The sequence below is a fragment of the Rhinoderma darwinii genome, chromosome 1, assembly GCF_050947455.1.
Source record: "Rhinoderma darwinii isolate aRhiDar2 chromosome 1, aRhiDar2.hap1, whole genome shotgun sequence".
Classification (NCBI taxonomy): Eukaryota; Metazoa; Chordata; class Amphibia; order Anura; family Rhinodermatidae; genus Rhinoderma; species Rhinoderma darwinii.
Window position 1 is genome coordinate 301,435,390 of NC_134687.1, and position 17,258 is coordinate 301,452,647.

The 17,258-nt window shown below is 42.5% G+C and overlaps 1 protein-coding gene across 1 annotated transcript in view; it reads right to left on the minus strand.

Annotated features, from left to right (window-relative positions):
• The window catches only part of LOC142741759 (guanine nucleotide-binding protein subunit alpha-15-like), a 91,874-nt gene that overhangs the window by 20,023 nt on the left and 54,593 nt on the right, over positions 1 to 17,258 (minus strand). Inside the window, exon 3 of the mRNA XM_075851096.1 lies at positions 533 to 687. Coding sequence (XP_075707211.1) covers positions 533 to 687 — 155 coding nt within the window. The remainder of the gene's footprint in view (positions 1 to 532; positions 688 to 17,258) is intronic.

The window sequence follows — 17,258 nt, forward strand, 5'->3', positions numbered from 1 at the left end:
TGGGAGAGTCTTGACTTTTTGACGAACTCTAATAGGTATCAAGCTTGTTAAAGACATTTTAACACTGTCGGGGAATGATGTTGAGGTCTGGGGAATGAAACATTTAATTGCATTTCAGAATATGGAGAAGCATAAAGCTGTACCAGGAGGAACCTATTTGCTGCTGTCTAAGTCTTTTGACATTCAGATTATCCAAGATTGTCAAATTTCAGAGGCCCTACCTTACCCTCAGTATTGGTAAAGTAGTTGCTACAGTATTGTACACCTGAGTTTTGATATGATTATATAATATTTAGTTACTATACTGGACTCCTGCTTTCACATGTAGGAGGTCTGTAGCTTGCGTAACTAACATTCATCTGGCAACTAGCCCAGGTCTGGTGTTCTGTGGATGGCCCAATTTGTGTTATAGTTGTGATCCCTTGCTGATTTGGAAGAAAGGAATGTTATCGTAGAGACATTTGTTCAAAGACTTCTAAGATCACTATGTATAGGAAATGTGAAATATTATATTCGTTTTTCATACACTTACTAGAAGGCCGAGTCAAGGAGATGGAATTCTCTTCTCTTCTCATAACATTTGCGAATCCCAGGATCACTCCATAATTTCTTGATGGCTAAAGCATGATGTTTTTCTAATTGCTGTATGCTATATACATCGAGGGCTCTGATCATTTTCCCATTCACCTTAAAGGAAGGCACACAGTAAGTAAGATAGTCGTAGATAGTAGAATTATACCAATAATACAGTTTATACCCAAGGTTTTTAACCCCTTAAGGACGCAGCCTAGTTTGGGCCTTAAGGCTCGGAGCCCATGTTTCATATCTGACATATGTGGTAATAACTTCGGAATGCTTAAACCTATTTAAGCGAATCAGAGCTTTTTTTCTCGTGACACATTGGGCTGTATGGTAGTGGTAAAATGTGGTCGATACATTTAATGTTTATTTGTGAAAAATAGCAAAATTTATAGAAAATGTAGAAAAATTTACATTTTCCAGAATTTAAATGTATATGCTTGTAAGGCTGCTGGTTATACCACACATCATAGTTACTAATTAACATTTCCCATACATTTTCTTTAGATTGGTAAAGACATATGGGTACATCATTTTTTGAACATTCTTTTCTTTTTCTTGGACATTACAAGGCTTAGAACATTTACAGCAATTTCTCATATTTTTAAGAAAATTTAAAAAGCCTTTTTTTTAAGGTACCTGTTCAGTTCTGAAGTGGCTTTGAGGGGCCTATGTGTTAGAAACACCCATAAAACACCCCATTTTAAAAACTAGACCCCTCAAAGTATTCAAAACAGCATTTAGAAAGCTTCTTAACCCTTTAGGTGTTTCACAGGAATTAAAGCAAAGTGGAGGTGAAATTTGCAAATTTCATTTTTCTTGCAGAAATTCAATCTTATTATATTTTTTTCTTTAACACAGATTTTACCAGAGAAACACTGCTAAATATATATTGTCCAGATTCTGCCGTGTTTAGAAATATCCCTCCATGTGGCTCTAGTGTACCCGTGGACTAAAATACAGGCCTCAGAAGCAAAGAAGCACCTAGTGCATTTTGGGGCCTCTTTTTTTTCTTTATTAGAATATATTTTAGGCAGCATGCCAGGTTTGATGAGGTGCCAAAACAGTAGGAATCCCCCAAAAGAGACACCATTTTCGAAACTACACCCCTCAAGGAATTAATTTATGGTTGTTATGACCATTTTGACCCCATAGCTTCTTCACAGCACGTATTTGAATTGGGCTGTGAAATTTAAAAAAAATGAAATGTTTTTCAATAACATGTCATTTTTTATCAAAATTTCTTATTTTCACAGGGAACAAAATACCCCATTTTGTTGCCCAATTTCTCCTGAGTGCGGCAATACCCCATTTGTGGTAATAAATTGCCGTTTGGGCCCATGGGAGGGATCAGAATCAGGGGTGAACCCAGCCTCCCTGCTGCCTGAGGTAAACTATAAAAAGACACCCCCCCCCCAATCTATCAGAGTTTTCGCATTACTAGCTTTACACAACAAACACGCAATATATTCCTTTTTTTAAAATAGGAAAACATTTGTTGTTTATTTGTAAAGTCCTGTTTGAAGTATAGAAAAGATTTCAAGAATTCTTCTTACTTTAGTATCATAGATCAACAATGCAGCATTACCACTGAAAATGGTTTAACACATCTTCTTGGCAAGTGAAATTTCAAGGCCTGTTTTGAATCGGCCAACCTGGGCTGGTTTCTTTGTTCTACCTGCTGTATTGTAGTGGTCTGCCTGTGCTGGCTCGATGCCAGTGGTGGATTAATATGATCCACTGGGCTGTACACAAGTTATGGGCCCACATCCTACACGTAAGTCTCACCTACATGTCAAAGTACATCACATGCCACTCTGCAGACTGTCTCTTAGCCTGATCATCTGCTGCCACACTCACACTTCCCCACAGTACCCACCACAGTAATTTACATAGATTGTAAGACCAACATTACAAATAATACCGCCATACGATTAATGAATAATACCTCCATGCTGTTACTGAATAATACCCCCATACTGTTACTGTATAACACCTCCATACTGTTACTGTATAACACCTCCATACTGAATAATACCTTTATACTGTACCTGAATAACACCTCCATACTGTTACTGAATAATACCTCCATACTGAATAATACCTTTATACTGTTACTGAATAATACCTTTTATACTGTTACTGAATAATACCCCCATACTGTTACTGAATAATACCTCCATACTGTTACTGATTAATACCTCCATACTGTTAGTGAATAATACCTTTATACTGTTACTGAATAATACCACCATAATGTTACTGAATTATACCTCTATACTGTTACTGAATAATACCTTTATACTGTTTCTGAATAATACCTCCATACTGTTACTGAATAATACCTTTATACTGTTACTGAATAATACCTCCATACTGTTACTGAATAATACCTCCATACTGTTACTGAATAATACCTCCATACGGTTACTGAATAATACCTTTATACTGTTACTGAATAATACCTCCATACTGTTACTGAATAAAACTACCAAACCAAGATCACATATTACTACGACATAGTGTCAGAAAAAACCCACCATACTGTTAGTGAATAAAACACACTATATATAGACCAATATTACCACCATACAATGACCTTATAGAGGTAGATGCCAGTTATACACAAGATATCTGCAGACCATGTAAGTGATTACAGTATAGTTAGATTGAGTGACTCACAGGTGACGTCTTCTCAGATTGACGTCGCTCACTTTCACCTTGTCTTCTTCATCCAGCCAAGACTGCAATGACAACTTCTCCCGGACACGATTTCCTAAGCCCTGCAGAATATGACACAGATATCTTTGGCTCCTTGCTTTTCTAGAGCACTCCCTAACTATTGCCTACCTCTACACAAACTCCCCATACATACTATACTAGTTGCCCCACACAGTAATAGTACACACACCCTTTTGTTCCCCCAAAGGCCCCACACAGTAAGTGCTACTTATGTTCCCCTACACAGTGTTAGTGTCCCCTTACTACCTTACTCAGTGATAGAGCTACTTTTAGGGCCCTCACCCAGTAATAGAATTCCCACTCAGTACTAATACCCCCTTTATGTCCCCACAGAAATAATGTCTCCACTCAGTAGTAATGCGACCTTATATGTCCCCATTCAGTACTAATGCCACTTTCTCTGCCACACTCAGTAATAATGTCCCCACAGTAATTTTGCCTCTTTATACCTCCACTCAATAAAAATGCCTGCTTTATGCAAAATAAGGATGCCCCCTTTTGTATGGCACTTTTTTATGCTCGCTTTTTATTACCTAATAGACTTATGAATTTTAACTGAATTCAGTGGCCCGACTTGGACGGCATGATGCAGTGACGTTATCGTGCCGGGCAGTTGACGTCATCAGCGTGCTCCCGATCTCTTGTAGACCTCAGGTCTAAACCAGGCTGTGGCCTACAAGAGCAAATGGCGGAGCAGGGAGCCAAAGGCCAGGGGTTGGCTGGCAAATTTTAGTCTGCGGGGCAAGCACACGGCCCTGGCCCAAGAGTAGCAGCCCATTCTGGGGGCACTGGGCAACCCCTAACACCGCTGCCGAAGAACTCTGCTACCTGTTAACGGAAAAATCATCCGCCAGGAGGAAAAATGTTTCTTGATGGCGGAGTACAAGAAAGCCTGACCTAGGAATTAGACTTTCTTGTACTTCGCCATGGGAAAACATTTTTTCCTCTGGCGGATGACTTTTCAGTTGACAGGAAGAAGTTACATGAAGTTTCTATTGTGGCAAATTTAAGTTTTTAAAATTTTTATACTGCTAACTTTTTTTTGGTAGGTTCCGCCGGACCGTTTGGACTAAATCGTAGATTCATTGGACTACTTCAATTATCTACTTTTAAAAAAAAAAAAAAATGGTGAAAGAGGGTTGCATGGGGGAGTTTAGATTTCAATAAAAAAAATTATGTGTTTTTTTTAATACTTTATTATGGCCTTAGTAATGGCTGCTGTCTGATTGAGAACCTCCATCACTAAGAAGGGGCTTAGTGTTTAGTGTTAGCCAGTAAAAAGGCTACCACTAACCACTATTATTACCCCGGTTCTCACTGCCGCGAGGGGAGTACGATCCAGTACCCGACCATCTGAAGCGACGGTAGGGCAGCAGTGCGGCCGCAGGCTGGTTTTAGCAGGCTGGGAAGGGACAAAAACCGTGGCCCTCCCCACCCTGGTAATGCTAGGCTGCAGCTTCTTTATTGTATCTGGCTGGTCATGAAAAATGTCGGGAACCACACGTCATTTTTAAAAAATAAATAATTGAAAAAAAATTACGTGTGATCCCCTCCATTTTTCATAACCAGCCAGATACAATAAAGCAGCAGCCTAACATTACTAGGGTGGGAAGGGCCATGGTTTTTGGCCATTCCCAGCCTGATATTACCAGCCTGCGGCCACCCCACTTCAGACGGTCGGGTGCTGGATCGTACCCAACTCTTCCCAGTACTCCTGGTGGCGGTGGGTACCGGGGTAATATTAGGGGGTTAGTGCTAGCCTTATTACTGGTTAACACTAAGCCCCTTCTTAGTAATGGACGCTCCCAATCAGACATAAAAAAAAATATTGTTTTATTGAAATAACAACTCTTCCACACAATCCATCATTTTATTAAAAAAAGAAAAAAAGCTTAAATCAGCGAAGTAGTCCAACGAATCTACTATGTAGTCCAAATGGTCCAGCGGATACTGAAAAACAAAAATTAGCAGTATTAAAAATAAAGATGGCTGCCCCACAGAAGTACAAACATATGAATAAATAGTTACTTTAGGGAACATATTAACTGGTTCCTGACTGCTGGCTGTGTTTTTACGGCCAGCGGTCAGGGTCCTTAAAACCCGAGCCATAGACTTTTTACAGCTTGGGTTTTAACTTGCTGCCCGAGCGATCGGGCAGCTGAATGTCGGGTCTCCGGCTGTCAATGACTGCCAGGGACCCTGAGGAGAGGATAGAAGCAGCTTTCGTTGCTTCTGTCTTCTCCGATCTCTTTTACACAGCGCTCAATGAACGCTGTGTATAAGAATAGAGGCAGCGGCCGCGCCGCTGTCTCTATTACTCCCGGTGTTCATGTGACTGGTCACATGATCGCTGGGTGCCGTTAGTGACAGACTGCCGCTGGGTCTTACTAGACCCAGCACAGCCCTATTAGTGACAATCGTCACTATGAGAGGGCTGATTTCCCCTGTAACTGGGGCGGCTGACAATTTACGGTAGACAATGACGATCACAAATAAAAGGTCTATTTTAGGGTAAAACTATGTTATTACCCAAAAAATAGCTGAAACGTAAAAAAGGTAATTTTTTTACAATTATTTTCAAACTTTAAGAATAAAAATTCTAAAATAACAAAAAGGATGTATATTATAAAAAAAGAAACCTGCATTGTCTACGGAAAAAACATCGCAAAAATCACGTCGTTAGCCCAACAAATAAAAAATGATAGCGATTTAACTAACGCGTGCTAAAAAGGGCTAAACGGTGTCTGGTCCTGAAGGCTCAAAATAGCCCGGTCCTGAAACTGGTTAAAATAACTAGAAACAATAGGCCCATAAAGTAAAACATATAAAATAAAAATAAAAAAGAAGAAATTATAACACCTTTCCTTTATAGAGAACCTTTCACCTCCCCATACATGTGCAGCTGAGTGCAGCATGTAATGGGCAGGGCTGCACAAACTCTCGGGCACTTTACATTTTTTTCCTAGCCTCCTTCGTTATTTAGATATCGGTACTGTAATATTTGGCGCCCAATATTTAAATAACCCCATGAACTGTCAATGGGGAGGTAATTGACAAGGGGGCGTGTAACATCACTGTGACATTGTCCAATCAGCTACGGACAGTGTCAACAGCAGGAGCTAGAGAGCGTGCACGCGCAGCTCTGCCACCATTACGGAACAGAAGAGGAGAAGAAGAGTGTGAACTCTTCTTCTGTTCCATGTTATCAGAGCTGTGCACGTGCACACTCTCACTCTTTAGCTCTTGGCAGACAAGGAAGACAAGACTGATCTCTCGCAAGAGATCACAGTCTTGTACTTGCCTGCTGAGAGCTGAAGAGTGAGAGCGCGCGCACAGTCTCTTCGCTCTCCAGCTCTTGCTGTTGACACTGTCCATAGCTGATTGGACAGTTTCACAGCGATGTTACATGCCAATTACCGCCCTATTGACAGTTCATGGGGTTATTTAAATATCGGGCGCCAAATTTTATGGTACCGATATCTAAATAAGGAAGGAGGGTAGGAGAAAAAAATTTAAGTGCCCCAGAGTTCGTGCAGCCCTGCCCATTACATGCTGCACTCAAATGCACATCTATGGGCAGGTGAAAGGTTCTCTTTAAAAGTATAACAACTTTTTAAAAAAACTTTTGACATGCCAGAAGTTTTGATTAGTGGGGTCCGAGCACTGAGAACCCCCCCCCCCCCACTAGTCACTAAAACGAAGCAGCAGAAGTGCTCGGGTGAGCGGTGTGCCGCTTCGATTCTGTTTGGCTTTCCTTGGAGCAGTGTACAGGCTCAATAGAGAGTCTATGAGTCCGTACACCGTTCACGCGGCTGAAAGTCGTTCATAAATAAAGCGACACAGAACTCACCCGATCACTGCTGCTGCTTCGTTTTAGCGATCGGTGGGGATATCAGTGCCCCACCGATGAAAACTTCTGACATGATAAAAGTTTAGTCACAGTTTAAAGGCTACGTACACCTTTAAAACGTATTATATATATAAATATATATATGTATATATATATATATATATATATATATATATATACACATACATATATATTATCTATCAATGATCAATGTGATTGGTGCAAGTTTTAATTGCTTTTTATTGAAAATTATTGTTACTTTTTGAGATATGGCTGCTTTGTATCCTGTATACAGAGCAGCTGTAATTAAAAAGTAATTCGAAAGTTGCACCAATCACACTGAACCCCCCCCCCCCCTTGCAGTGTAATAACTACTGAGGGTGCTATGAGGGATTATATGCAAGGAGGGTTTAAAACAATCGTTCATACAGAGCGCTGGTTTTTCAGGACACGTCAAATTGATGTGTTGTATCCTTCCTTATCCCCCTCTTATAGCAGACTCTGCACCTCTTTTGACTCTCTTTCCCTTCTCACCAGTTTGCAGAACTTCTCCTGGAAAGTGTCACCCTGGTACTATGCGTGTGGCCTGGCTTCCAGAAGTACTGGGTGCCCCCCCTTCCTGGTCCCTAAAAATTAGGTTCTTGATAACTATCTCTTGAAATTCCAAGAAAGTTCCCCTCTGGCCTGCACATCGACGTAGCACGTACGCATTGTACAATGCCATCTGTATGATGTGTACGGCCAGTTTCTTATACCACACCCTCGATTTCCACATGGCGCTGTAGGGCTTCAGGACTTGATCTGACAAGTCCACCCCTCCTATGTACCTATTGTAGTCCAGGATGCAATCTGGTTTGGGGGTCTCTGTAGTGGTACCTCGTACTGGTACATGGGTACTGGTGTGGCCATGTATTGTTGTCAATACAAGGACATCTCTCTTGTCCTTATACTTGACACACAATAATGATGCTGCTAGAATGTGCCCTGCTCATATATGCACAGTGAAGTCAGAGACTTCTCTTGGAGTGGAATCCCCGGCCACAGCTTCGGCCAAAGCTGTGGCAGGGGATTAGGGATTATGCTCCTAACGGGAGCAACAAAATACCCTCCTCCCCCTCCTCACATGCACTTCACACTGTGAGGAGGAGAAGAGAGCGAGCCAGCGGCAGAATGCACGGCCGTCACTCGGGTCAGATCCGAGTGACAGCCGTGCTTTACACGTCCCCATAGAGTTCTATGGGAGCCGTGCTGCTGGGAGAATGGCGCCAGGTTCGCTCTGATTGACTGCGGGTCTTAGTCCCGGTCCTGCTGCTTGTACATTGGATGGCAGAATACAGCTGCCAGTCATGGACACTCCGCCGAAGATGACTTGCTACAGCCCCGGCCTGAGCTCTCACAATCTCAGCAAGAAGCTCTCCATAGAGGGAAACATCGGTGAGTGTCTCCGCCGGTCTTTCTTATATATATTGAGCGAGGATGTGATGTCCGGACATCACGTGGTGTCCTCTCAACTGTGCCTCGGACACCATGTTCTTGCCGATTAGGGTATGTTCACACGGCTTATTTTTGGCCGTCTTTCGGGCTGTAAATGGCCGAAAAACGGCCGAAAAATTGGAAGCAGAACACCTCCAAACATCTGCCCATTGATTTAAATGGGAAAAACGGCGTTCTGTTCTGACAGGCAGTTTTTTCTACTCATCCATTTTGAAAAACGGCCGTGTAAAAAAACGGCCCCGAAAAAGAAGTGCATGTCACTTTTTGAGCCGTTTTTGGAGACGTTTTTCATTGACTCTATAGAAAAAAAAACTCCAAAAACAGCCATAAAAAACACTGTGAAAAACGCGAGTTTGCTTAAAAAATGGCTGAAAATCAGGAGCTGTTTTCCCTTGAAAACAGCTCCGTGTTTTCAGACGTATTTTGCTAAGCGTGTGAACATAGCCTTATATATAAGATTTAATATGACTAACAGCCAGGATTATGCTTCATATGATCAGAATTGGACTGGCCCACAAGAGTACCCAGGCTCTGAGACAATATTGGGCCGCAAAGGTCCAGCAGAAGATAACCCCATTTGTAGGTGACTTTGGAGCTAATCACTTGTAACTAGATTCTATTTCTTGTAAAGAAAAAAGATGTGGTTATAACCAAACCATACCTAACAAACCCAAAATTGCAATATAATATAGCACGGTGCCATTCCTGATAAAGATTATGGAAAAAAGAAAAAAGAAAAATGATCCAGGAATATAGATAGGCACTCTTGGGTTAAGTAAAATTCAATATAGTATTTTATTTTTTAATCCAGATAATACCGGCAATATAAATTTTAACAACAACAAAAGTATATTTTTAAAAAAGAACCTCCTGGCCAGGAAAAAGGACATACAATGGCACCCTTAATACATTAGAGATATTACCAGATGAATATACAACGCACTATATATGTACAGAACAGTTTTGAAAAGATAAGAAATTCCAAATGAAAAACCGCTGGGTTGTGTTCTCACTTGCGGTTTTCAACCATATCTGTTATTTTAATCACAAAATGGTCAGAGTTCCTATTGGGAATGACTGGTAATGATGTTTTTGAAGAAATTCTTTTGATACGCATATAATTGAATATAACTCTAAAAATAGGAAGGTAGCCCCATGTATTAAGGGGATGTAGTTTACAGCGTGCTTTTTTCCTCTCATAAGTGGATCCTTGGTTCTAATTTGAATCTTGTGGTGATAGGAAGTCTTTTCACAGACCCTTAGGGTCAAATGTGTAGCCCTCGTAATCTTGAGCTTTAATACAAGGCACTCTTATAACTTGTATAGGATTTTTACCTTTAACATCCAGCGAGTGCCGAGAGGCCAGCTGTAGAGGTGGTCAGCCCAAGGATGGAAAATAGTAGATCTCCACAGAAGCAGAGTTCATCTGTATGGCCACACATTTAATTCAAAGCCTCCAAATCTCCACCATCACATCAATTGATGATCTCCTCCCTTGATCCATGCGGGTATTTCACCACTGCACGGGACGCGTTTCATCCCTGAACGGGATTTCTTCAGAGCAGTTTGACAGGTGCTGCCAAGCACAATGTATTTATAGTGTCCCAAGTTCATTCATTGGTTCTGGAGCTGTTGCTCTGTGGTTGCTGTGTAGTTTCAGGACCTTTGATGATGTCACAGTCATGTGATCAGCCACATATGGGAGGAGTCAGATGAAACACGTCAGCTGTTCTAATCAACAGGGCAGGTAGTGACGTCTTAACCTTGCCCTGAGAATCCCTGTCCAAATGTTGGAGATACCACGTGGAAGGAAACTTACTTTGGATTTTCAACTCACCTGGTTGCCGGCGTGCGATCCTACCCTGTCGGGTCTGTGTCTCTCGGAGTGCTCCTAATCCACCTTGATGCCGGCATGCGATCCTGCCCTCTCAGGTCCGTATCTCTTTGAGTGCAGTGGTGAAATACCCGCATGGATCAAGGGAGGAGATCGTCAATTGATGTGATGGTGGAGATTTGGAGGCTTTGAATTAAATGTGTGGCCATACAGATGAACTCTGCTTCTGTGGAGATCTACTATTTTCCATCCTTGGGCTGACCACCTCTACAGCTGGCCTCTCGGCACTCGCTGGATGTTAAAGGTAAAAATCCTATACAAGTTATGAGTGCCTTGTATTAAAGCTCAAGATTACGAGGGCTACACATTTGACCCTAAGGGTCTGTGAAAAGACTTCCTATCACCACAAGATTCAAATTAGAACCAAGGATCCACTTATGATAGGAAAAAAGCACGCTGCAAACCACATCCCCTTAATACATGGGGCTACCTTCCTATTTTTAGAGTTATATTCAATTATATGCGTATCAAAAGAATTTCTTCAAAAACATCATTACCAGTCATTCCCAATAGGAACTCTGACCATTTTGTGATTAAAATAACAGATATGGTTGAAAACCGCAAGTGTGAACACAACCCAGCGGTTTTTCATTTGGAATTTCTTATCTTTTCAAAACTGTTCTGTACATATAGAGTACGTTGTATATTCATCTGGTAATATCTCTAATCTATTAAGGGTGCCATTGTATGTCCTTTTTCCTGGCCAGGAGGTTCTTTTTTAAAAATATACTTTTGTTGTTGTTAAAATGTATATTGCCGGTATTATCTGGATTAAAAAATAAAATACTATATTGAATTTTACTTAACCCAAGAGTGCCTATCTATATTCCTGGATCATTTTTCTTTTTTCCAGATTCTATTTCTTACCTATTCGATCTTATTTATGATATATCTTGTGTGTGCAATAATAACAAAGTTTACAATGCAATTAAAAGTGGACATGCACATGTTCTTTATAGATGTAAAGTTGGTAATTTCCTCTGGTGAAATGAAGGAACCCAAAGCCAAAGTTGCATATGATATGTGAATTATTAAGATGTATCAAAACATCTGAGGGTCATAACCCTAGTTCAATGCACATCACGACATCTAGAACCAACATGTATTTTTAGGGGTTGTATATTTTGAACAAACCCTTCACTAAATGCTCAGGTTCCCAGTGTTGAGGCCATTTGTTCTCAGTTTCCCTTCAGTGACAATGCAGAAAAAATAATGGGCAGTGCCCATTATATTCATTGTTTTCAGGGAAAGTATCAACCCTCCAAAGCATGATGGGATGGGATATGGGATCTCCCTATCCCCTTAATGACCAAGCTTGTTTTGATCTTAATGACCAAGCCAGATTTGTCAAATTTGGTATGTCTGACTTTATCAGAGAATAACTATCCAAGTAATTCAGATTTTTTTTTTCGTCACATGTTCTACTTTATTTTAGTGGTAAAAGTAGATGGATATGATTTGCGTAAATTAATTCAAAAATACAAAAATTTACATTTTTCCTTATTTTGAACTGCAATATTTCACATATGTACATACATACTGTACACTTTTTTTTATTAAATATATATTCCCATCTCTTTACTCTATTTTGGATGCACTTTTGAAAAAATAAAATACATTTTGAGCAATTTAGAAGCAATTTAGAAGACTTACAAATTTAATAATAATTGTATACATTTTGAAATACATTTTGTTTTCCTGCACAGTCAGGTTTTCAGGGCCTCATAGCTGTCGGAATGATGGAAAGCCCCACAAATGACCCCATTTTGAAAACTATACCTCTTAAGGTATTTATCTAGCGGTGTAGTGAGTATTTTGACCCCACAGTTTTTTTGTAAGAATTCATGCAATGCAGGTGAAAAAAAATAATTCCACTTTTTTCACAAATGTGTCATTGCAAAAACAGATTTCTTTGTAAAGCGAACATGAGAATGAAAAAACACACCCCAAAATCTATCACTCTCCTGTTTTCAAAAATACACCCATTGTGGCCCTAATGCACTGCCTGAACACACGGCAGGGTCCAAAACGTAGGGAGCACCCGGAGGCTTTCAAGACTTGAAAATGTTTTAGGCCCCACAGCACGTTTGGAGAGGCTTTGAGCTGCCAGAACGATAGAAACTCCTCATAAATGACCCCATTTTGAAAACTAGACCCCCTACAGCCCCCCTGTAGAGTACGCCATACAGCCCCCCCTGTAGGGAACGCCATACAGCCCCCCCTGTAGGGAACGCCATACAGCCTCCCCCATAGAGAACGCCATACAGCCCCCCGTAGATAACGCCATACAGCCCCCCTGTAGATAACGCCATACAGCCCCCCTGTAGATAACGCCATACAGCCCCCTCTGTAGATAACGCCATACAGCCCCCTGTAGATAACGCCATACAGCCCCCCCTGTAGATAACGCAATACAGCCCCCCTGTAGATAACGCCATACAGCCCCCCTGTAGATAACGCCATACAGCCCCCCTGTAGATAACGCCATACAGCCCCCATGTAGATTACGCCATACAGCCCCCCCCCCCCCGTAGAGAACGCCATACAGCCCCCCCTGTAGAGAACGCCATACAGCCCCCTTTGTAGATATCTACAGGGGAGGGGGCTGTAAAAAAGGCACTATCTACAAGGGGGGGGGGTTGTGTGACACCCAGGGGAGGGGGGGGCCCCAGTCAAAAGTTTGCTATGGGGCCCAGTCTTTCCTAGTTACGCCCCTGGTCTTGGTAGAAGGGACGGGGTGAAGAAAGTGGCGCTCTGAAAGTCTTCACACATCCTCAGACTCGTAGGGTTGTGCAGGGGCATTGGAGTCAAATAGGAGACGCTCAATAACCTCCTCCTGGAACTGGATAAAGGTTGAGCGTTCCTTGTTTTTTTTTATAAAGCACAAACCCATTATAGGTAGCAATCTGAATTAGGTAGATTGCTACCTTTTTGTACCATGCCCTCGTCTGACTGTATGCATATAGCAACCTATGTACCCCTACTAGTCTCCTCCCCATTATCTCTAAATAAATTAATCACCGACACATAAATCTCTTTGAAAGTGGGGTTGACCCGGGGGGGGTCGGCCACAGCTTTATTAATACAATATAAAATTAAATAACATTTTCCAAAAATTATAACTCTAAATGACCTTAACAGTTCAATAACCAATCCGTATGCCTGCCTATCCCAAGGATATGTAGGTAAAACCCCCTTCTAAAACCGCCCTCTGTGACATAAAACAACCATAATACAAAATACATCAACAAGACACCATCGTGCCATAACAACACAGTAACCAATCTCTCTCTCTTTTTGTTCGTATCTATATATATATGTTCGTTGTTTTTTTTTAAATTTTATTTATTTATATATTTAATTTTTTTTTTTTTTTTTTTTAAAAAACAGTACACAACCGACCAAATTATACAGAAATAATCAACAGTACATCAGGGAGGGAGGGAGGGAGGGAATTTCCGGCAAAGAGGCCGCACCACAAGGTAAGAGGCCCTATATACCCTATTCTATTACCATAAACACACCCCCTTTCCTGCCCTAACGCCCCCACCTACTGACTCATCCCCCCAGGGAAGGGGGAGGGGAGGGAGACTCGCCCTACCATTAACCCCTTACAGTCCCAGGCTCATCGGTTATACACCTGTGCGCTTCCATTACGTGTCACTAAGGTCACAAATAAGGTTGATGCACCTGGTCCGACAAATCTATACCCCCCATGAATTTATTGTAGTCTGTCACACAGACAGGCTTACACTTTTCCACAGTGGCCCCCCTTACTCTAACTGCCACCGTGGTGTCTGGATGCAGAGCAGGGGCGTAGCTAAAGGCTCATGGGCAGCGATGCAAAAGTTCTTATTGGCCTGCCCCCCCCCCCCCACAAACTTCTCAGGGCCGACGGTCCGCAGCTTTCAGCTGCATCGCTGGGTCTCCTAAGTGACCCAACAATGCAGCAATAGCAGCCAGGGGCATCACTAAGGACTTAAAATGTCAGGGGAAATAGCCCCAATACATATGTGTCCGTCCAAATTTTTTTTATGTGTGTATAGGAGACAGCATATCTATAGCACTATGACCCTATCAACTATGGATAGGATTAGATACATTGGCTCAGCAGACAGTATCCCACATGATAGGATTAGATACAGTGGCCCAGCAGACAGTATCACACATGATAGGATTAGATACAGCGGCTCAGCAGACAGTAACACACATGATAGGATTAGATATAAGGCCCAGCAGACAGTTTCACACATGATGGGATTAGATACACAGCTCAGCAGACAGTATCACACATAGGATTAGATACATTGGCTCAGCAGTCAGTATTACACAGGATAGGAATAGAGATAGGGCCCAGCAGCAGCAGCCTAGCATTACCAGGGTGGGAAGGGCCACTGTTTTTGGCCTTCCCCAGCCTAATACTACCAGCCTGCGGCCGCCCCGGTGCCTGACAGTATCACACATGATGGGATTAGATACAGTAGCTCAGCAGACAGTATCACACATGATTGGATTAGATATAGGGCCCAGCAGACAGAATCACACATGATTGTATTAGATACATTTGCTCAGCAGACAGTATCACACATGATGGGATTAGATACAGTAGCTCAGCAGACAGTATCACACATGATTGGATTAGATATAGGGCCCAGCAGACAGAATCACACATGATTGTATTAGATACATTGGCTCAGCAGACAGTATCACACATGATTGGATCAGATATAGGGCCCAGCTCGCTGACATTGCGGCTCCAGCGCTGGACCCAGGAAAGGTAAGAATAATAATTTTGCTTCTTTATGTGTTACTAATTATTTTTGTGTGTTTGTGTTTTTTTACAAGTTTGGTTGTTGGACTACTTCAATGACAGCGTTTTTTTATTCTCAATAAAATGGTTAATGGGGGTGTTTTTTTATTTCAATAAAAAAAATTTTCAATGTGCTTGTATTTTTTTAAACTTTATTATTACAGCCTTAGTAATTGCCGCTGGCTGATTGATAACCTCCATTACTAAGGCGGGGATTAATGTTAGCAGGTGCAGGGGCTATCACTAACCCCCATTATTACCCCGGTACCCACCGCCACCAGGGGTACTGGGAAAAGCCGGGTACGAACCAGTACCCGACCATCTGTAGTGACGGTCAGGCACCGGGGCGGCCACAGGCTGGTAGTATTAGGCTGGGGAAGGCCAAAAACAGTGGCCCTTCCCACCCTGGTAATGCTAGGCTGCTGCTGCTGTGTTGTATCTGTCTGGTTTTGAAAATTGGGGGGGACCCTACATCGTTCTATCCAATTATTTTTTATTTTATTTTTTTTAAATGACGTGGGGTCCCCCCATTTTTCATAACCAGCCAGATACAATAAAGCAGCAGCAGCCTAGCATCACCAGGGTGGGAAAGGCCACTGTTTCTGGCCTGTCCCTGCCTGATGATGCCAGCCTGCGGCCGCCCCGGTGGCCTACCATCACTACAGATGATCAAGTACTGAATCATATCCGGCTCTTCCCAGCACCCCTGGTGGCGGTGGGTACCGGGGTAATAATGGGGGTCGATTAGTGGGCGGCCATTACTAAAGCGGTAGTAATATAGTTTAAAAAAACACAGACATAGAAAAAATATTTCATTGAAATAAAAAGAAACCCACACAACCCTCATTTACCATTTTATTGATAATAAAAAAAGCCGTCATCTAAGTAGTCCTGGAATCCGACGTAGTCCAACGACCGAACCTGTAAGAAAACACTCAAAAAAACAATTAGTAACACGTGTTAGGCTTAGATACAGGGCCCATGTGTGATACTGTCTGTGTGACCCTGGATCTAAGCCTACCACAAGGTAGGCTTATATACAGGGTCCAGCAGACAGTAATCTTATACAGTATAAGATTACTGTGTGCTGGGGCCCTGTATCTAAACCTACCGTGTGGTAAGCTTATATACAGGGCCCATCAGACAGGATCACACATGGGCCATGTATCTAAGCCTACCATGTGATTGGCTTAGATACAAGGCCCAGCAGACAGCATCACACAATCTGTGATCCTGTCTCATGGGCCCTCTAAGCCTGCTACATTGTAGGCTTAAAGGGGTTGTCGAGTCCCTAAACATTGATGGCCTATCCTCAGGATAGGCCATCAATAGCTGATGTGTCGGGGGCCGTCTACCGGAAGCCGGCCAATCAGCTGTTTTGAAGGGCCCGCAGCACTAGTACAAGAGCTCCTTCCCCTTCATTTCCCTTACTCGCTCACGCTGTGAATCGCCGACACGGATTCGCAGTGTGAGCAAGTGACCGGAATGAAGTGACCGTATTGAAGGGGAAGCTGCTCTCGTACGAGTGCTGCGTCCCATTCAAAACAGCTGATTGGCCGGCTCTCGGGAGTCGGACCCCGCCAATCAGCTTCAGCAGACAGGGATATTAATCTTACCCTCCTCTTCAGCCGCGGCGGAAGTTCTGTCCTGACTCTATCCGGGATCACGATGTTGTGCGCGGCGCATAGCGTTGTGACGTCATGCGCTGCGCACAGTGCTGTGCCGTCAGGACCTCCGCTACGCTCCGGAACCAGGAAGGTAAGTACTGTCAGTTACTATAGTAACAGGGGCCCGCGGCCCGAGTTACTATAGTAACTTTTTATTGTTGTGGTGCGGGGGCCTGGTCGCAATTGCGACCGCTGTGACCCCTATAGCTACGCCACTGATGC